At 37.6% G+C, this 23,306-nt stretch overlaps 1 protein-coding gene across 1 annotated transcript in view; it reads right to left on the reverse strand.

Annotated features, from left to right (window-relative positions):
• Window positions 1-23,306, reverse strand: part of GARS1 (glycyl-tRNA synthetase 1) — a 41,514-nt gene that overhangs the window by 2,294 nt on the left and 15,914 nt on the right. The window contains exons 7-15 of the mRNA XM_032872313.1: window positions 20,875-21,020; window positions 18,571-18,720; window positions 14,883-15,045; window positions 13,651-13,815; window positions 9,819-9,926; window positions 8,850-8,995; window positions 4,594-4,679; window positions 2,905-3,014; window positions 276-369 (exon numbers count right to left, since the gene is read on the reverse strand). Coding sequence (XP_032728204.1) covers window positions 276-369; window positions 2,905-3,014; window positions 4,594-4,679; window positions 8,850-8,995; window positions 9,819-9,926; window positions 13,651-13,815; window positions 14,883-15,045; window positions 18,571-18,720; window positions 20,875-21,020 — 1,168 coding nt within the window. The remainder of the gene's footprint in view (window positions 1-275; window positions 370-2,904; window positions 3,015-4,593; window positions 4,680-8,849; window positions 8,996-9,818; window positions 9,927-13,650; window positions 13,816-14,882; window positions 15,046-18,570; window positions 18,721-20,874; window positions 21,021-23,306) is intronic.

Genomic DNA, 23,306 nt, shown 5'->3' on the forward strand with positions numbered 1-23,306 from the left:
GTATTTTAAATCTGACCCTTTAAAGGTCAGACTACCCTTTAGTCAGGGTAGGACCCTTTAAATCAGGTCCTACCCTGACTAATTCAAATGCTAGGAGGAAACATTCTGAACAAGCACACACCCTCTTGTAGAGAAGTAAGGGCAGAAGCTAAAATCACTTAGATTTATTTACTCTTTATTCAGTACGTATTTTTATTGAAAAAATATATATATTTTCTAAAATTCAGTCTACCTAATAATGTTCCCCTAGAGATTACCCAACTGGATTTGCTTACATAATTCCTTGACAAATGGCATGAACTCCTGGTTTTGGCTCAGTGGCAGGACCGAACATTTGAATGGAGCTACTACAGCAGGGAAACTGAAGAACTGCATGTTTTAAAAAAGAAAGAAATCCGAAGACATTAGTTTATAAACATCTAAACATTAATGTTCAAATTTCATTATCAAAATACCAGAAAACATGATTTGAAAAGCAGCGTGACAAAGACAAATCATGGTAATCGGACCCAGAAGGATCTGGTTTTCAGCTCTAAATCCGAACTGCCTTAGTGAACTCTGGATCTCAGTCGCTCCACCTAAACACGGGTACCTCCCATCCGCTCTTCCTTCACGTGTCTGTACAAAGCTGAATGATGTGAAAGCACTGAGAAAGCTACCGTATGAGATGGTCATTTCTGGTATCACATAAAAGCCTTACTTCTTTCTGTGGAGACCCCTCGAGAAGCTCCTGCCAAATCATCAAATAGTAAGTGGCAGTGCTGAAAACCAAAATCCAACCCTGTCCTTTAAGAAATTCAGCATCGCTGAAGGGCCTATGAGCCTTAGTAACCAGGTAAGGCAGAAAAATTTAAGTAGTTTGCAAATGTATATCCAAGAGAAATAGGGTGAAACCAAAAGAGATGCTTTGTATACCTCTACTGAAAAGTACAAACCTCTTAAACTGCTCCTCAAGTAGGCTTCAGAGTTACTGAGAAATAAAGACAGCGAAGATATTCTGTGAAAAGCAAACTAGTCTACTGCTTTCAGTTGGAAATAAGAGCTGAACCCAGTTTTTAAATAAAATTTGTATAAAAGGTCCACAGGAAAGCAAGAATATGGAACTCAGAATGAACAGGTCCCATAAAAATCACTGACATGGATTCCAACTGAGTCCCTCAAAAGCCTCATCAGCCTTAAATGCCAAGCAGTGGTGAGTATCCCCACTGTAACCCCGTAGACTCCACGGCTGCCCGAACCACAGAACACTCAGAATTCTACTCCTCTCTATCTGGTGAGAGAGAAGTGAGGAACTGCCTTTATAGAAAAATAGTTTTTTCAATCTCACTGGCAATGTTTTTATACCAAATTCATAGGAAAACGGATTAAGGAGCTATGTGATAAAAATTTAGAAACATTTCTGGCTTCTCAGAGCCTAATCAAATTTCTATTGAGAAGGTAATCTCTATGTAATTCATAAAACACTGTCGCTAATTTGTTCTTGCTTAGCCCTTATAAATTTCTATTAAAGTTCTGGTTATATCAATATTGTTAGATTCAGAGAAACAGCTAAAATATTTTTTAAAGACCTTTTTATTAGAAAAATAAATAGAAAAGGCTTGAAGCAAACTTGGTATCTAAAAGAACACTCTGAGTGTGCCACCAGTCCTCAAGAATAACCATTTATTTATTTACACTTCTGGTGTACAGACCAGCTTCTTACAATCTGCTGAATGAATGAAAAGCTATTCCTTAAATGTCAGGAAATGAAGATGCAATTACGGCAGAGAATAAGACAGTAGGTTTACTAGCTACATTATGACATAAGAGTATGTCGGACTTTTTAAAACACTGGCACCAAGAACTCATGAGTCTATTCTTCAAGATTAAATGTCCTACAAAGAACTACAGAGTTGATGTCTCACATCATGTACACTCAGCCCAGAATGGTCATGCAGATAAGAATGTTTCATTCACTTTATTTGGCATATACAACCTCTCCACTCTAGCCAGTCTTCAAACTGATTTTCCTGGAAATCTGTGCCCATAAACAACAAGAGTGTAATTTCTGCAGGCAGTGGTGAGGTGAGAAACGTGGAATAAGGCAGAACAAAGAGATAAAGTGGAAGGCATGGAGCAGTGATTCAGAAGCATCAGGGCCAAAAGACAGTGTGTGGGAGTTAATGAAGACTTCTTAGAAATATTTACCTTTAACAGAACTTGAATGCTAGGAAAGGCTATCCCCCAAATACCACTGCCCAATTTACTACTTGTCGATCTTTCCACTGGCATCACTTGGGGTTCTTCTAAGAAAATATAGAACCCTGGGTCTCAGACCTCTGGACGAGAACCTTAACCCCCAAAGTAAATATAGATCCCTGGGTCTCAGTACCTCTGGACGAGAACCTTAACCCCCAAAGTCCCTGACTTTTGTGCAGTTTGAGAAAGTACCCTTTAACCCTTCACCCTTCTAATGCATAGATAGAGTTATTTGGTTTGTCCAAATTCTCTTCACCCTTCTAACCTTTAACCCTTCTAATGCATAGATACAGTTATTTGGTTTGTCCAAATTCTCTGAGCCATCCTCTTCTTCCCAATTTTCTGAAAACATGAGTACATCCAGAAAGTGCCAGTATCTTCCATTGACGCAATACAGATAGTTCCCCTATCATAATATGCTCTGTCTCAGAATAATGAGCACCAGGCAATTGAAACAACCCCAATGACCTATATATTCCAAAGCTCAATGAGCTAAATGAAGAAAGTTTTCACTTTGTAAACAGTTAAGCGAAGATGAATGAATGTTAATGCCGCTAGTACATTCGGTAACTAATCATTCATTCCAGAGTCATCTTAATAATGTACTTCAGTAAACTTCATGCCCTGACTCTGTGAGAGAATAGCATACTATCCAAGACAACTTACCGTCCTCTGCTCATCTCCCTCACGTACATGGAATGTATGTTCAAATACTGTATACATGATCCTGCCCAGGCCAAAGGAGGGTTCAATTACATTCGGAACAACTTCTTCCACTGCAAAAGAGACAGAAATCCAGTAACATTCTCTCCAACCCTGCATAAAGCATTGCAGGTCCTCTCCCAACAATTCGTACCAGCACTAAGAAGCTCTCTTTTCTAGACGGACTTGATTGATCCTATATACATCAGGACAAATAAGTCAGATATTTGCTGATAGGAAATATGATGCCTTTAACATTTTTCACCAAATTCTTTGTTTATACAGCATAAAAGTGAAATAAGGTACCAGAGTGTTCCTTCTGTAGTACGCCACAGCATACTATGTACACCAAGTACACCACACTTGCTAAGCTTTGAGCAACAGCAGCTACTCCATCATCTAGAAAGCATGAAAACTGTCCAGCTTTTTTTTGTAAGACTTTGCTAGAATGAGAAATCTACCACCACAGCTGGCAAAATTAACAGAAACAATTCCTACACACAATCACATGCTTTGTGGATTACTTTTTATCTTGTTATCTTGATGAGAACTCTTTAAGAAAGTCAAGTTATTGCCATCGTACTCCCAAGGTTCTGGGGTCAGGAAGCCCTCAGAGAAGAGTTTGCTTGGTGATCTGCACTCAGTCAAAGACATTTACCAGAGGCCTCACATGGGGAGGCTATATCTGTGGTACACAGAGGAAATGGATTCATTAATACTTATTATTCAGAAAGGAAGGACTGCTAAGCACCGGGTCTAAGGTACCTGACCTTAACCTTGGATAGTTTGTTTCAAGGGAAATGAGAGAAGTAGAACCAAAAATACACATATGTGGAAGAAAAGACAGGCTGTTTCTTTTGTCTGTGATAAAAAGTAAGAATAACATATGACCAAGGCATCTCCTGCCCATCCTTCTGGGTCACCCAAGCCATGATGAAGTACAGTTCTGAACCAGAGCAACTAAAAAGCCCCAGAGCAAGAAGGATCCCCCGTTTACTCTGACCATTGCTCAGACTGTTTTCACAGCTCACTGAAGCCTGGCCATAAGGCAGGCCAAAAACAAATGGAAAAGTAGGCATGCTGTCTCCAACAGCAGTAGCTTCTCAAATACCCACCTACTACTCTCAGTTTCCAGAAGCTTCCACTCAGCCACAGTTAACCATAAACATCCTTTGTATATTCTCCAAAACACTTATATCCCAATTCATGTAATTTGTTCTACAAATAATAATTACCTCCTTATCTTTTAAAAAAGCATGAGAGATCAATTATCTAAATCACTTTTTAAAAGGTTAATTTGCCACAAAAGAGTGAAGGCGTGAGTTCTCTCCTTTGCTTAAAAAAAAAAAGGGTATTTCCTTAAAATGTGAGCAAATGAAAAGATGGTTTTAATTGAAGAGATATTCTTCATATGCACCTCAGTTCAAAGGAAATACAAAGGTGGTATTATATTTTTTAGTATTAACACAATTTATTAACACAATGCCTTTTTTAAAAAGGCAAAAGATAATGCCCTAGACATATTTAGGGTTGTGGCATTAAATATTTATGTTTCTTCTCCAAATTTTCTGTAAAATGGTTACGTCATAAAACTTAAACTTTAAGGAGTAATGATTTTTGTGTTTGTTTCTTAATTATTTTTTACAAACTTACCATGTAGTGTTTTCTGGAATCTCTTCACGCTGACCATGTCTTTTGTCAACTGAAATGTTTTCCCCTCAGTTTCAATAGTGAATTCCCTACAAAGAGAACACATCATTTATTAGGGAAAACATGCATTCCTATGCCTTAATTTAAAGGAGTCTTACCAATTGCTAAACTCTTTTCATTTTAAGTGTAATATAGGTTGGTCAACTTTCCAGATAAAATGGCTGAAGTCAAATTTAAATTATTTCATAAGGAACACCAAATTATTATTTTAACAATGGAACCAAATAGTATTCTGGGAAGCACGCAAAAACGTGACTAGTCTTATAAAATTCCACAAGTGCCTCAATGATTAATTCCTTTGCTTTTGAGATCAAAATAAAGCCAAAGCCACTTAAAAAAAAAATTTAGCTTTAGAATAATTACAATAAATTTGTCAGAGATAGGCCTGCTGGCAAAAAGACCACTGTTCTCGTTATTGTCCCAAGAAATGCAAAAATGACCAGCTTGTCATCTTATAGAAGGTAATTTTAAAACTCCCACGCTAATCCCAAAATAAACTTTGACACTTACGTTGAAGATGAGCTTAAAGAAGTTTTGTTTTTTTTTTTTTTAAAGATTTTATTTATTTATGTGACAGAAATCACAAGCAGGCAGAGAGGCAGGTAGAGAGGGAGGGGGAAGCAGGCTCCCCGCTGCACAGGGAGCCCGATGCAGGGCTCGATCCCAGGACCCTGAGATCATGACCTGAGCCGAAGGCAGGGGCTTAACCCACTGAGCTATCCAGGCGCCCCATTGCTTAAAGAAGTTTAATGATCCTGTCCAATACATCAATATAAAACATTATCCCTCCAAAAATCAGTGACTGCATTATGTTTGTATCCTGAGATATGCCCATTCCACTTCTGGTTAGAAGAATTCAACTTTATCAAGTGTTTCATGTAATTATCAAGTGTTTCATGACATGTATTTTAGTTTATTAGGTATTTCCTCCCATTATGATCGGTTTGGATTTGTCTTGGCTCACAAGCAGCTCAGTGTCAGGAAAAGAGAGCCCTCATGTGGTTGTCTTTAAGCCATGTAGTTGGCACACTTTGTACTGCATTTTGCTAGTTTCCAGCACTAATAATCTCATGCAGCATGAGTGGTTTTCACAAATTTCCTCCATTTTTACTGTTCTGTCTGAAGTTTATAAGTGCATTAAAATTCCATTACATAAACATTATCAGATATATCCTGTGAGTACAGTCTAGGTGTAGAGTAGGTGATAGTCATAAAAAAAAAAAGCTGAAATTAGCAAAGAGCCATTATTTGAGAATAATTAATAAAGGAAACTGTCATGTTTATGACAAATAATGATATCTAACTAGTGCTCTTACTTGTCCATTTTAATGGCATTTGATGTGTTTTAGCATAAATAGATGTTAATTCTGGGAAGCCAGTATGTTTTAAAAATTTCCTACTGAAACGGACGATCATATATCTTCAACTTGTTCATCTTACAAAACTTCCTCTGACAATGTTCTCATGCAACCACCATCGCCCCAACGCTCCATTTCAATCCCCTCCACTCCCAGTCAACCAGTGATGTGCTTTCTACCACTATAAACTCGAATCATCTTTCCTAGTTTTACATATGTATCTTTTGTGTCAGACTTCTTTCACTTTGCCTATTATCTAGGGCCGGATATGAACTATTTCATGGTTTGCATGCCATATGCAGTCTTTTGTATTCTTTGCTCTATTATTTTTTTATTTTTTTAAAAGAGTTGATTTGCAAGAGAGAGAGAGCACAAGCAGGGGAAAGTGGCAGAGAGAGGGGAGAAGCAGACTCCCTGCTGAGAAGAGAGCCTGATGTGGGGCTCAATTCCAGGACCCCCGGGATCATGACCTGAGCCAAAAGTAGATGCTTAACTCACTGACCCACCCAGGTACCCCTTCTTTGCCTTTTTAAACAACACTTAGAAAATAATGCAAAACTCAGTGGGAGAGCTGTACAAAAAAAAAAAAAAATATATATATATATATATATAAAAGATTTTACAAATTCACTTAAAAAACTGTACTCTTCAGTTATTAGGTATTCAATAAATGGCAATTAAGCCATTTAATAATGTTTGTATCTTCAAACTCCCATTTTGTTTTTGTTTGTCTGCTTACTCTAACAATTACTGAGAGAAGGGTGTAGAAATCTGACTGTAATTGTGGATTTGTCTATTTTTCCTTCCAGTTCCGTCAAGTTTGCTTTACATATTTTCAGGTTGTTTTTAGTTGCATACAGTTAGAATATGCCTTGATGAACTGATCCCTTTAACATTATGAAATGTAACTATCCCTGGCAATTTCTCTTGTTCTGAAGTTGACTTTGTCTGAAACTAATACAGCCACTCCTGACTTAATGATTAATATTTGTATGGGAAATATCTTTTGATTCTTTTATGTTTAAGCTTATTTGTGTATTACAATTACAACAAGTTTCCTGTAATTAGCATTTAATTGGGTCTTGATTTTTTCTAACTAGTCTGACAATCAATGGCTATTAATTGCTTAGATAATTACATTTAATATAATTATGGTACTGCTGAGTTTAAATCTAACATCTCAAGAGTTACTTTCTATTTGTCCCATCTTTTCTTTGTTCATTTTTCCCCTTCTCCTGCCTTCTTCTGGAGTATTTTTTATTATTCTATTTTATCTCCCATAAAAATTGGTTCATTATTTATATCCATTTGGTTTTTGTGAGTTTTTCCAGGTAATTGCTCTAGAGTTTACCATATGCACTTTTTCAAATTTATCACAGTCTACCCTCAGAGTATTATGCCACTTCACATATAATGTATGCACCTTACAACAGTATATTCCCAATTCTTTGTTCTCATCCTTTGAGCTGCTGATGGCATACATTTTACTTCTATGTTATAAATTTCACAACATATTGTTATTGTTTTTGCTTAAATTTTTTTAAAAGATTTTATTTATTTATTTGACAGAGAGAGAGACACAAGTAGGCAGAGAGTTAGGCAAAGAGAGAGGGGGAAGCAGGCTCCCCGCCAAGCAGAAAGCCTGATGCAGGGCTCGATCCTAGGACCCTGAGATCACGACCTGAGCCGAAGGCAGATGCTTAACCCACTGAGCCACCAGCGCCCATGCTTAATTTTTTAAATATCTTTTAAGACTTTATTCATTTCAGAGAGAGACAGAGCGTGTGCATGCACAAGTCGGAGGAGGGACTGAGGGCGAGGGAAAAGCAGGTTCCCCACAGAGCAGAGAGCCCAACGCCAGGACCCTGAGATTATGACCTGAGCTGAAGGCAGACGCTTAACCAACTGAGCCACCCATATGCCTCTGTTTTTGCTTTAAAGAGTTCATTACGTTTTAAAGAAATTAAGAGATGTCATTTTAAAGAAATTAAAGAAAATGTCATTTATATTCACCTACATACCTAACATTTATAGACCTCCTCAATACAGGTCATGTGTTCATGGTTTTTCATGTTGAGAACTTTTTTTTTTAAGTAGGCTCCACACCCAGCATGGAATGCAATGTGGGGCTTGAACTCATGACCCTGAGATCGTGACTTGAGCTGAGATCAGGAGTCAGACACTTAACTGACTGAGCCACTCAGGCACCCCATTTAGAAATTTTTTATTGTTTGTCAGACACAGTAAATTTTACGTTGTTTAGTATTGGATTTTGTCGTATTCCTTTACAGATGTGTCTCTATTGTTTTTATATTTATGCTTAAAACAATTATACAGACCACTCCAAAGTTCAAAAAAAGAAGGACTGAGAGAATGTCATTTCTAATTTTTCTTCAGTCACTTCCTTAGACAAATCTCCCCCTCTGAGAAAATTACGGGGTGGGGGAAGAGATCATTTCAAATCTATTTCCAGGCTATAATGCCAAAATCTCAGCAAACACAGTTCTTGAAATACTAGAGATAATACTTACCTGCAAAAAATTTCTAGAGAAACTGATCTCACCCTTTCAGAACCTGCAGAGAGGACATAGCTAAGTAATGCCCACGTAAAAGTACACATCTTGGGGCACCGGGCTGGTTCAGTGGTTAAGCCTCTGCCTTCAGCTCAGGTCATGATCTCAGGGTCCTGGTATCAAACCCCGCATCCGGCTCTCTGCTCAACAGGAAGCCTGCTTCTCCCTTTCTCTCTGCCTGCCTTTCTGCCTACTTGTGATCTCTGTCAAATAAATAAATAAATAAAATATTTAAAAAAAAAAAAAAAGTACACATCTTAAATCTTACCCTTTTTCATTCAGTAGTTTCTCCATTTCTGTAATGTAACACTCATCACAAACAGCCAGGTACTCCAGCACTAGCTTTGCATCCTTCTTATATGCCTTGCCAATTGCTCCCTTATTGGGTTCAAACTGAACAACATTGACTGTTTTGTAGGAAGTAGTCAAGGAACCAAAAAGCACAGTGAACTGCCATAGTATTTTGGAAAACGATCTTGAGGACAATCCATCATCAAATTGAAACAACTAGTTCTCTATTGGCATCCTAGATCCCGTTTATAAGGACTTCAAGTGTAAGATGAAATAACTACCCACAGAATCATTCAGACAAACCTCACTAAAAGTAAGTGAACACTGTCAACAGAGACTTCTACAAAGTTACAGTGAGCTGAAAGGGATATTATCTAACCAGCAACATAACCTGATACACAGCATAATTACCTCTGCTTACCGTTTACTGATTTCTGAAATGTCCCAAACACAACAGGATCTACCTGCTGTCACTGGCCTAGCCCTAAGATGAGTTCACGACCTCAACTGCCTGGTAAAGAATGGAAATTTCTTTGCCGATTTACAGACTAAGTGAGCTAAATTATTATTTCATCTACCATAAAATGACACTCATCTTTTAGCAGAAAAAGTATTCCCTAGGTGCCCTTTATTTAAAGGTGCAGGTGTAGTGAAACGCATTGTGGAGATAGCTGGGGATAACTGGCCAACACCGGGGAAGACACTCAGAGCACTCTTCTGAATATGCTTCTTTCAAAGCATAAATCACACCAAAGTGGGTGTGTCAGATTACAAAAAAGAGACTAGGAAAGGAGCAACGACATGGGTAGAATAGTAGGTTTAAATAAGTGCTACCACAATATCCAAAACATCTCAGTTTATCCACAGAATGTGCGGACTTGGATTTATCCATTTTCAATAAGTTTACACTTTAGACCTGAGTTGCTGAAGCAACCAGAAAGGATATGGGCTCTTTCAGAGGTTTCTCAGCTACAAGTGGGACTTTGGTGGCTCGAGCATGACAAGAAAGGTCATAACAGGAACGATCTGCACATCCGACAATCTCAATCCAGCCCTAAGAAGACATAATAAATAAAAACATTTATTACGCTGGGTTCATTCACAGATGCATGCAGAGTATAAGTAACTTTCACATACCCAACGATAATTTATTATAGCATCTCCACTCAACTTTTATAAATGTTTGAAATGGGAATAGTTCTATACATCAGGAGCTAACAACGCTCTAAAATATAATTCACCCATGTATACAAAGTGGTCTTCTTATTTTCTGGGCAGATTTATTTTGCCATATTGTGAATGTGGGATAAACTAATATATTCTAGGATTTAACTACGAATATAAAATGTGAACCTAGACAAAGTCAGTAGACATGTTTCAAATTTGAGACCATGATTCAAAATGAATCTGGCAGAAACCTCTACTCTCTTTGGATGAAGTGTCTATTGACCTCACAACCTGAGATCAAATGGCTATGCTAAACACACAGCTCAGCTGGCCATGAATGTGGCCATTTGTGTTCAATTCAGTTTCTTACACAACAAAAGAAATCTCAGTAAAGAGCAGGTAGCATTTAAGTCACAGAATGAAACTTAACAGCAACGCCACCACAGAGATGTTTAAGGCTTATTTTAGTAGATATCTAGTTAGCCCTCATGAATATTTATATTCTGCCTTTGATCCAAAGAGTATGAAAAATTGCAACCATCACAACTACTAAGTTTTCCAAGCATGTGACCACATGGGGTGCATGGACTAAAGACGGCAAAGATAAACCTCACAAGCTCAGAAACCCCAACACATAACAACAAAACAGAAATTAAAAGAATGAAACCTAAAGTCATGTAACTTGATCATCTGACATTCATTGAAGATGTCAACATATTCATGTACTAAAAGGTAAAATCACTGAAACACATCTGAGGACAGCAAGCAATAAGCCTGGAATAGTGGTTACCTCTGAGAAAAGAGAAGAAAGGGACGGAGCATTAGCTGTCCCAGTAACATTTTTTTCATTAAAAATATAAAATATGAAGCACATAAAAAGGAAGTGTTCAAGTCTCTTCTTGAATGCAGGGACTGTCTTATTTCTATTTATCAGACTGTTCTACTGATGGAGTACTTCAGATAAGGGAAGGAAGCTCTTTACCTATTTTATTTCCCTGATTTAAGTGAGTGAGAAACAATTTTCCTCTGTTCTCTCAGGCTGCAATGGAACAACTTGAATAGGGTTTTGGCATTTCCTTTGCTTTATAAAACATGCTCAGCAAACGGCACCAGTTGTCTACAGTTTGGTAGAACTGTTAACAATTACAACACTTTATAAAGCAACTAGTTTAACAAAAATCACTACTGTGAGGACTTAAAACAATAAAAGGTCTTTAAAGGAGTTCTCCCCTCTCCTTGAAAGTTCCTATTACCTTCAAGCTTCTGGTTTTGTTTAGTTTCCCAATGACCTTATGTAAAATGTTGTAGCCTAATTCCATGCTGGGCCCACATTTTTCTTTTTTCAATTTTCTTCTTTAATTTAAAAAAAGAAATGTAGGTACAATTGACATGAAACATTATGTTAGTTCCAGGTATGCAATACGATAATTCAGTATTTGTAGATAATGTAAAATGAGCACCATAATAAGTCCAGTTAATATCTGGCAACCACACGTGGTTCCAGAACTTATAGGACCTACTCTCTTAGCAGCTTTTAAATACCCAACGTAGCATGATTAACTACTATCACCATGATGTTCATCACATCTGGAAGCCTGAGGTCCACATTTCTGATTCTCAATTCTTAACTACAGCTCACAGTGGCACTCAAAAAAGCATGAGCAGAAATGTCATAAGGTCTATTAAAGCAATGTAGCACAGTGGTTAAGAGCACGGGACCAGAGTGAGACAGCCCTGGTTCATACGGCACCTCTACCGCTCGCTGTGAGACTCAAATTGCTTAACCTCTCAGCACTTCGATCTCCTCAGAAACGGGACCTATGATGAGGATTACACAAGATACTACATATGAAGCATTCAGAATGGAAAGCACAGCCCTTACCAATTATACATGCTGAATGAACAAATGAAAGAAATAAAATGTAATCCAGGCCACATTCAGAATCTCAAGTGAGATAGCAAGAATCTGTGTCTACTTTAACAAAATTAGAGTCAGAGAAAGCTAAGAAAGGGAACTGATATGGAACAAAGAGAAAAGAAATAATCTTTTCTCACACAACACAGGAACTATTTTATTTATTTATCTATTTATCTGATGTGCAAATATGAAGAAATTCCAGAAAATTTAAAACATGTAAAGAAATTTATATTCATCTATAATCCAAAAATAACTACTCCCATCATTTTGGCATACATATGTCCAACAAGTCTGTGAGGAAAATCTAGTAACAAGAAAAACCTAACAGATTACAGAAATTCTTTCCTAAATCCACAAAGGAAAATGAATATATTTAAAACAACATCAGTAATAGCCGCTACAAATATCTACATTCCACTATGAACATATACATGCGTGTATATTTGTAACGCATGTAATATCATTTAGAACAGTGGCTAAAAAACCCACGGGGCTAAGAATGGTTTTTACATTTTTAAAGGGATGTAAAAAAGAAAGAGACGACAAGAAGAAATAAAAATCTGCAACGCCTAAAGTATTTTTACTACATTTACTATGGAAAACATTTGCTGATCCCTGATGCAGAGACATGAACAACTTTTGAGGACGTGTATACAGCTGGAAGTTTCACTTTCTACAGAATATTCTTCAGAATTACTTTTTGCTTTTTATTTTACAGAAATGAGTCATTTTTTAAAATGACTAATTTTTATTTCTAATTTTTAAAAATGAATCTATTAAAGTCATTTTGAAAACTAAAGAGTGAAACCAAGGGCACATGGGAACAAATGACAAGTCTCTCGAGCACCAACATGAAAGGCCAGGAGGCTCTCAGGCCCCTTGTTCTGGATGCCACCTTGTTCCCACTGCCACCAGGGCAGAAAGCATCTTCTATATCCAATGGCTTTTTTTTTTTTTTAACTTTTTTTAAAATGTTTATTTATGTTTAGTCATCTCTACACCCACTGTGGGGCTCAAACTCACGACCCTGAGATCAAGAGTCACATGCTCCTCTGAGCCAGCCAGGCATCCCTCCTAAACCCAAATGTCTGTCAATCCTAAGCTCCAGTATGAATGTTCATGTTCAGGAGCTGCGGGTGGTAAGGTACAGTGAAGCGGTAGCCAGGATATCTCTGAATTATTATTAAATACATAGAATTTGAGAAAAGGTAGTTCCTAAACAAGAGATCCTAACTACTAGTCTATCACCAAAACCTAACAAATAGCTCTCTAAACAAAGAGCACCATGTCTTTCTTAACTCAGCCCTATCACCATTTCCAACGTTTGCTAGGGTCCTTCCTTGTCAAGGAGGAGGCCACCCCATCTTAGCTGCACCTGGGGATACTACCCATAACACTACCCATCCCAGGAATGTACATGCCAGCACTGCTCCGTCACTGACCTTCCCTGTCTCTCTCACTCTCAAGTCTCTGGAAAAGCTATCTAAGTATACAAAGGGCTCTTGGGACACAAAAGTAACCCCTTCCTTATAAGAGGACAGAGCACAACTGCTTTTTCCATTTTGCTTTGGAAAAGACCTCTTTTCTCTTTGTTCCACTCTGACATAGAACACACAAAATGCAATTTTGAAATCCATGCCTCCTATGTTAACAGTGTGAAGATCACATGCTAACGACCCTTCCACATCCTTACATAGGATGTTTTAGACTCGGCATCCCAACAGTCACAGGCATAGTGGGCCATCTCGTTCTCCATGTGCTGGCGGAAGCGGAGTTTATCTGGAGATACTCCAACCTTCGTGAGGTAGAGGTAGATGCGGCCAATGAAGTAGCCTAATACTGAGTTGTTAATCACACCCTAAAAATCAATGAATAAACAAGTAAGTGAATAAATAAGCAAGCAAACATGCAAACAAGCACAGAGGAAGGCAAAAAACACACATCCCTGAAGGCCAATGTACCATTTTCAATTTATTCATACTCTACTGAAAAATATTTGACGCACAGGGTAAGCTAATTTATCCAGCTTTCAGAACAATCTCAAAGAATCTGATTGTGGCTATTTTTAAAGGGGTTAATGTCAAGTTAATAAGCTGATTATAACAGAGTTATTCAAAATCTTTCTACCATACTCACTGGATCAGCAAAATTTCAGCCCAATACTTCAGTACTACAGTACTAGAAATGCCATTCATAATAATGACCCTACAGAGGGGCAGATAGACTTCCTCTGAATTAACAAAAGTAATAAGACATGTTGAAGGGATTTTAATATATCCTTATCCACTGAAGTGTGTGCACCCTAGAGCACACACCAGTACCAGAAGGATCTTAGAAATCATCTAGCCCCATCTACTACCTACTGCAGAGCCCTTCTCTGCAAAATGGCTGGCAAGTTATCCTCCAGCCTCAACTGAAATATTTTCAGGGGCAGAAAGTTCATTGTTCCCTGGGGCAATCCATTTCACTATCAGGCAGCAGAGACTATTAGATAAAGTTTCCACTTACTCACTTTTCTAGACAAATGATTAGAGAAATTCTATTCTATGCAAGACTTTAGCCCAACTGTTATGTGTAAGATTAAAATCCAGAGGACTGGCTTTCCGTGAGTCAAAATGTCTCCCCCAAATGGTACATATTGATAAAAGTTGGACTGACAGGGCACAGTTCAGACCAGGATCTTTTTTCCAAGTGCTCTGCTAAATTTTTTTCATGTTAGCCCCCTGGCCTACAAATTGGCATGTTCAGGTAATTTCCTCCCACTATAATAATAGTGTAGGATAAATACTGTATAAAAAGCAAATACTATATGAAAAATAAAATGACTGCTAAAATAAATATTTTGTCATCCAGTACACAGAATTTCCTAAGTGCTGCAGACCCTAAGCTGGAATAACCTAAATGAAGTTACCTATGGAATCTTACCTGTTCAACAGCATCTCCTAGGCGCATTTTTCGAGCAGACTGTCCGCTGACTTGGGCTTTTGCTGAATATAAATAAAGGTGGAGGTCTGCCACATTCTGAAACTTGGGATGGTCCTTTTCACTGGGATCTACAAAGTGTTCAATTTCTGCCATTGTGAATTCTCTGGAAGAAAAAATGTAAGGGATAAAAGTTGCATACTTAACTATAAAAATTAACAAGGCCCTTATTTTCAACTTTACTCTGCAATGATACAGGCCCTCAGGTGACAGGAATCTCTTATCAGTAAACCAGAAAATTGTTTCCTAAGAGAATGGCAAGGAAAAAAAAAAGAAGTTGGATTAAGTTTGTCTGGGTGGCTATTATTCTTAAACATATTAATGAAAACTTTACAACTCACTTGAATAGTAATTTAAATAAATAAATACAATCAAACTTCTCTCAAATATTAACTTCTGTCTAATGACAAAGATTCTTTGCTTGCCCTAATTTTAGTCAGTTTTCTGAACCTCTTCATAGGCCCATCTGTATACTTCTTTGTAAAATCCAGTTTTAGCAAGAACCCTGATAAGTCAGTTTAACTAGAACCCTCCACCCCAACCCTTGCTACGTGATCACCTCTGCTCTCTTTTTTGGGTTTGTCATCTACTACCATCCCGCAGTTGGTGTCTGTTTACCCTGGCCTATCTCCAGCAAGATCCCATTAGGTTGGCTTAGCCAGAATCCCCTTTGCCTTGCCCCTGATGGTCCCTTTTAGTAGTTTTCTAGCCACTGACGCTAGCCACCCCACGCCTTGGCTATAAATCCTCTCTTGCCCCTGCTGTATTCAAAACTGAGCCCTATTCTATACGGAGGTTTCTTTTTCCCTGCTGCAACAGTCTTGAATAAAATCTGTTTCTATTACCTTAACTACTATCCATCTGTGTTTCCTTCCATACTAGCCATAACAACAAAAGATTATTTTCATTGGAAAATAATTTTTAAAGAACAGACTGATAGTTTTTAAAATTAGGAAAACTTAAGGGAATGTCAGACACAAAAAAGAAATGAGATACTGAATAGCGACTTCCAAATAAAGTGGTTTTCCTTAGACCACTAGCAAGTCTTTATAAATATATACTAAATGAAGTTCCCAGTATTTCCTTTTCAAAGGATGGGAAATTAAAAGTGAAGTGAAATTATTCTTCAGCTTTTATAGTAGTTTGGTTTCTTTCTTTTTATTGCTCTGAGCAAGTAAATGACTGATAATGGCACCATACAGCTGGCTTCTTTAGAGTAACAGCTTCTTGAATAAAGTGTTATTCAAGGCAGAGGACATAAGACATGAACTGAACAGGCTAGCATCAAGCTAACTGCATAATGATGAAATAAATATGCATTTAGTAATGGTTTCCCAAAGAGACCTCTCTGAATGGCAATTAAGTAGCTATTGGGGGAAAAGTGTTTTAAGTTAATTTTATGAGTCAAAATCAAGTCTCTCTTCTTTAAACACCTCCCACACACACATTTACTAGTGCACTTCCATGATTATCTCAGATGTTTAAGAAGTAATGAAAAATTGCTTAAATGGGCCCTAAAAATACATGAAATGCATTGCAAAAGAGCTCGGACTTTGAACTTTATTTTTTAATAGTATTTCTTCCTTGGTCCTAAGGTACCTGTATCTTTTCTTTCAACCACTATCAAACATCCTCCATGTGCACAGAAATAGGACAGAGACAAAGAAGCACAATGTCTGTCCTCACATACCTTACAGCTTGGCGGACAGCAAGAGAACATCTAAGATGCAGAGCGCGTCAAAATGTCCTGCCCAGAACCCCCAAATAAGCTGCTGCCCAAGTCTTTCCATCTGTTCTGTCAAATAACCCCGGCCCACAGACGGGAGACGGAAATCAACTCTAACAGTAATCCTACCAATGGTCTCTTGTCTTTGAGTTCAGAGACTGCACCTGGACTGTGGAGAACTATAATAACCTAGAGTCTAGGAGACAGAACCAGCCGATCACAATGAAAATATTTTTTTAAAAATTACAGATGAACCGTCTAATACTCTCAACCTAAACAGAAGAAATCACAGCCATGCAAAGACTGATCACCTGATAACCCCATGCCATCAAGAAGACATCACAGCACTAAACAAATCCTAGCCCATTCCAAAGAACAAAAGCCATGCGGATACTGGCTTATGGAAGAATGAGTGGACTTCTAGTCGGGACCTTACAGATGCATATAACAAAAACCAGCCAGAATCCAGACATGGTGCTTTAAGGTGAAAGTGACCAAAATAAAAATGGCCAAGGAACCCCCACGGACCTTTCACCAGCTCACTCCTAATCACTCCTCAGCTCTGAGCTACTTTTTTGATATACCATTTTCCATTCCACAGGCCCCAGGTTTTGCCTTACTCTGTGGTCCTTTTATAACTTCCAAGAGCTACTCGACATTATATAAATCCTCTCCAAAACACTGACTTTACACAAAGTCAGTTTTACCGGGCTTCCTCAGTATTTTGAAACCATGCTTGAAGACACTACTGGAACAGATGGAAAGCCAAAAAACAAAAGGAAAAAGAGAGACAGAAAAACCAAGATGCCAGGAAGTAAAACAGACTCAAGCCTACAAGTTTTCATTGTTATTATATCTGGCTAAAGTTTCTGACCACCTCTTCTTTCCACATGGAGGCCCAAAGGGAAATTGTTTTGTGTAAGCCCCTTCCTTGTGCAGTCCCCACTTTCTCGACAAGAAGGCTGAGCCAATCACAGGCCTGAAGAAACAGTTTGGTCAGTATATGGGGCGTTTCCACAGTGAGTGTCAGGGGGACTGACAAGATTAGGCAGGTGCTTTGGGTGCTTTGATGTAGAGTCAGTGGCTGGGATATGCTATGACTGAAGTCAGTAATTATAGTGAGTAAGAAAAGAGAGGAGATGGGTGGGGTGGTGGGGCTGTGGAAAATCCTTCCGGAGTCTAAGATAGTTAAGTTTACCTACGTATCTTATTTTTTATATGGAATTTATAATGCCAAGAGATGATATCAGTAAGAAAACACAGAAATCACAAAAAGCTTAAAATCTCAGTAAGTTTCTAAAGAAAACTTAAGTGCCAATATGCCCTTCCACGTATGCCTGTATATATCTGGCAAAAGGAGATTATTAGAATAGAGACAAGTGAGCAGACTAGAGTAGACAGAAGCAAGCCTGCTAGCTGGCCTGGCACAGAGGCACACCAAGTATCTGGAGGAATGTCAACTAGTTACAGAAACACCCTCGGCCCAACTCCAGTGCGGCTGTTTGCCCTGGACACCCCGGAAAACACTGCCCTCCTAACCGTCACCTCGTCCCCACCTCACCCTACACTTACATACATCACCACTGCCAGAAAAATGCCTTGGTTTAGACAATCAAGATCCTGCCATCCTCTAAATATATGACAAACAAGGGGGAAAGATCATTTTGGAGCAGGTGAGAAACATGATCTATTCTTCACCCTCCTTCCTTTCAAGTTCCCATTAGTTACTCACAACTGCCTGATGTCCCAGAGATTACAAACATAAACATCATCTTTTGGAGGACAAAACTAAAGACATGGTCATGTAAGAACAAAGCAGAACTGTTTCAACATAGCAAGCTTCCCTTTCCTATTTAATACTTAGCTCATTCACAAATTTTACTGGAAGAATAATACGGGCAGTACCTGACTCTGATCAGTCCAGATCGAGGGGAGATCTCATTTCTAAAAGAATTTCCGATCTGGGCAGCAGCAAAAGGCAACCTTCCTTGGTTGAACTCCAAAAGTCTCTTGAAATTCAGGAAAATACCCTGTGCGGTTTCTGGTCTCAAGTACCTATAAATTTAAATAAATCAGTCTGTTAGAAGGAAGGAAATTAAATTTTCCAAAAATCTGAAATTCTAGATACAAATCCTGAAAGTCCTAAGTATACTATTTTCATACAAAGCAGGGCATATACGCTCTAAAGCAAAGGAGTAAGAAGAGTAGACATTTTCCTTGGTACCAAACATACTCAAGCAAGTGTTAGAGAATATATTAAGCAACTGGTATGGCAATACTACTATCAGAAATGTCATTCTATTTTATCAGTCCAGTGAGTCAATGCCACCTCTCTTATTGTCCCTAAAACCTGATAAATCATTAACGTGCAGGCAGACAACAATTCAGATCCTTCTGAAAAGAAGACTCTGCCTAAGTATATGCCTGTTAACGCACCTATTAGAGTGTAACTGTGTGGCTACAAAGAAGCCAGTATGGCCTTACACTCAGCATTAGAGCTCATTCATCACAGTCATCACACCAGGCCAGGCAAATGGCAGGTTTTTCCTATCATTTTCTCCTCTGTGGTATTCCACATTTCCAGCCACAGGTTTCTTCTCTTTTTCTCCATGTTTTAAAGATACAGCTAAGCAAATACACCATGATAGCCATTTTCCTCTTCTCAATTTTACAGAAAATATTCTCTGCAAAAACATCAGTTAAGAAAGCTTTTCCAAGGGCCTACCTCAAATAAATATTTTGTGAAAAGAACTTTAAATCAAGGAAAAGATAAAATATAATGGTACCCTCTTCTCACTCTAATATACCAACACCTCATTCTGGAGGTCCTTTCCAGATTTCATCCAAAAGAAGTATAACTACAGTTTATACACATTTTTTAAAAAAGCTGTAAGACTTTTAAATTTCATTTATTTATTTTTAAGTAGATTCTATGCCCAACATGGGGCCTGAACTCATGAGCCCAAGATCAAGTTACATGCTCCACCATCTGAGCCAGCCAGGCGCTTCTATGTGTATGATTTAGAAGTAGAATGTATAAAATTATGTATTCTTTATTTTTTCCATTTTCTAAATAATCATAAAAATATTTCATATTTAATAGTTGCAGTGTATCCTACTAAAACAATCTACTTTAATTAACTTAACCATCTCAAATTTTTGGATAAATAGGTTATTTCTATTTTTAATTTATATGCTCTTGATAAATACACCTTCATAGCTTCCTTTCCTTTTGAATTATCTGCTCAGATAAATTCCCAAGAGTAGGTCAGAGGGCTTGGCCCATTTAATGACTTTCTGTATGTACTGCCAAAATGAAAGGCTCACCTTTGGCCTCATTCCACAAAATATCCCAAGTCAACACAGTGTGTGACTAAAATAATTCTAGTCATACATTCTGTCACAATTAATTTTTATTATTCTACTTTAGGAAACATAATCTATCTCACTTCATCTAACAAAAGCCTACCCTCGATTACTTACGATGAGACCATAAGAAAAACATCTGAAGTTATGAAGTGGACTACTTTGGCTAAGTTTGTTAATAGTGAGAAGGAATCTATATCTACAAATTCTGGTTCTGGGTCATATTGTAAATTGTTCAGCTTTTTTTACTGTTGAAAACCACATCTTTGAAATAACACCAAACCTATGTTGTTCTGTATGGTAGGCCACTAGTCAAATGCCTAAATTTAAATTAATTAAAATTAAATACATTTTAAAGTTCAGTTCCTCAGAAGCACTAATGCCATTTCAAGTGCTCAGTAGCCACATGTGGCTACTATACTGGACAACACAGATTACCAAACATTTATACCATTGCAGAAAGTTCTATTGGATAGTACTGATCTAGACTAAATGGTTTGTAAGTCTCCTTCGGCAATAACTTCAATGACTTTCAAAACCATTCCTCAACTATCTCTCCTACCCTGTACAGCTATCACCACAAGATATGATGATCAAAGACTTCTATTTATTTTCTGGCAAAAAAAGATCACATACACTAAAAATAAGACATATACATATATATTCAGAAAGATTAGAAGGAATAAATTTAAGAATATGTTTGTTATTATTTCTCCTTAAAATGTTTATCTGTACTTTCTACATACCATTTTTCAAAAATTTTCTTTCATGGCTGATTTGATGTTTACTTTTTATTACAACAATTTTAGTAACTTCATTACATAAAGAGTAAGTGATACATACCCAGGCATGTTTCCTCCGGGCCCAATGAAGGTTTTGAACATTAAGTTAAAAGATACTGGAGGGGAGAGATCATTTCCAGTAATGGGGGATTTTACATTATAGTTCACAAAAAGATCCCCAAGTTCCTGCTGGCCATAGTTATCAAGCTAAAGGATACATAAAGAAAACAATTAACATCAAAGATTGAGAAAAAAACACAGCATAAAAGTATTACATACATAAAACCCATCTACCATTAAAAGTCACCCAAAATAAGAACATCAAAGTTAATCTAACTTTCAAAAAACCCAAATTAAAATCCTAACCAGTTCACTTTCCGTTTATCAATTTATCATTTACCGTTCTAGAAAAATGAAGTACTTTTCTGTAACTGACCTAAACTGACAAATTCACCATTTCACAAGGAAGGATAAAGAAAAATATCTCTGGTTCAATTATAATAGTTACAGATTGGTAAGAATCTGAAATCATATAAATTACATTGGTTTTTTTTTTAATAGATTTTATTTATTTGTCAGAGAGAGAGAGAGATACAGACCACAAGCAGGGGGAGTGGGAGGCAAATGGAGAAGCAGACTCCCCTCTGAGCAGGAAGCCCAATGTGGGACTCGATCCCAGGATCTGGAATCATGCCCTGAGCCAAAGGCAGACGCTTAACCAACTGAGCCACCTAGGTGCCCCATAAATAAGTTTTCAAGTTGCATTTTACCACTTTGCATATTTAAGAGTCAGGTACACTTCCCTATTAAATTGTGCATATAACTTTCCTTTGCCACTAGATATTAAGCTCTTGAAGGTAGAAACTGTTTCTTATTCATCTCTGCTTGTTCTAGTGTACTGCACATTTTATATGTTGATAACCAACGTGAAACCCTCTAAAATGATGTGACTTCCAATTCAAAAATTTCAAATGACTATGACAAACCATCTAATACTGAAGAATGTTCAAAACTTAAAAAAAGAAATCTCCTAGTAGAATTAATTAGATAAATCAACTCAGGACCATAAGAACTGAGGCTCTGGAGTCAGAAAAACCTGGGTAAACTGCCCAATTCTACCACTTATGGATTGTGTGATTCAAGAGTAAGTTCTTATCTAACCTCTCTGAGCCTCAATTTGCTCATCTGTGAAATAGGGAAGCAGTATCTACTTCACTATGAAGAGGTACTATGAAGATTAATTATGTAAAGTACTTAACACAGGGCCTGGCACGTAGCATACACGACACCACTAAGTGTCTTGCCAAAATATCCAACTGGGCCTCTAGGTCGGACTACCAAATTATAAGTAATATAGAAACAGAGGAACATGTGAAATATCACCAAAATAATGTAATGAGCCAAATCCAGGGAGTAAAAAATACTAAGAAACAAATGTTTCAATTTTTTAAAAATATTTTTAAATGAAAATATAAGGCAAATTAGAGATAAAGAACCTAAAGACTGGAAGAGATTTAAGAAATATATCAACCACTCACAAAGTATGGACTTTATCTGGAGCCCAATTCAAACAAACAAAAAAAGTGGTTAACATTTAAGATAATGTAATTAAAATGATGTTTTAGATGTACTTCAAAATAATTCTGGAGAAGGTAGGAAAGCAGGGAATGGATTCAACGAAATTTGATAACATTGTAGCAGGTTCATGGGTACATTAGTATTCATTATACTATTTTCTATTTGTATATGTTTTGAATTCTTCCTGACAAAAAACTTAAAATTGACTTAAAAGCCGGTCCATGCACAGGTGGGTCAGCAAAAATGGACAGAGAAGAAAAACAGTTCTGAGCTACTGAATCCACATAACAGGAATAAAGCTCTTCCTACCACAGAGGGTGAACCAGTTCCTTTTAAAGGAACTATCACGCTGCATAAAGCTGAAAAGGAGTCACAGACGCTAACAGGTAGAGAAAGCGATTATCTGCTCAAGCGAACAGATGGGCCTTTGGCCATGAATCCACCAGGGCCATTTCTGAGTACTAAACCACAGTTCCCAACTTTTCACTGAACATTACACAGACAGCAGCTTCTATGTATATCTAATATAGCAAACCAAAAAACAGACTGCTCTCTGGGGTGCCTGGGTGGTTCAGCTCATTAAGCATCCAACTCTTGATTTTGGCTCAGGTCATGATCTCAGGGTTGTGAGACCGAACCTTGTTTTGGGATCCTGCACTGGGCTCCACACTGGGAGTGGAGTGTGCTTAAGATTCTCTTTCTCCCTCTCCTTCTGCCCTCCCCTCACCAGCACACTCACCCATTTTCTTTTAAAACGAAACAAACAAACAAAAAAAGCCAAAAACAAAAAAAACAGACTGCTCTTCTAAGACCATGAATATCAGACAGAAAGTCAGGGTTCAAACTATAAATGACTTAATGAATCAACTAATTACCTCCTGCTCTGACAACTGACTTGGAAATGAATGAAACTGT

This window comes from Lontra canadensis, unplaced genomic scaffold (genome assembly GCF_010015895.1).
Source record: "Lontra canadensis isolate GAN:19392208 unplaced genomic scaffold, GSC_riverotter_1.0 scaffold2, whole genome shotgun sequence".
In the NCBI taxonomy this organism is placed as follows: domain Eukaryota; kingdom Metazoa; phylum Chordata; class Mammalia; order Carnivora; family Mustelidae; genus Lontra; species Lontra canadensis.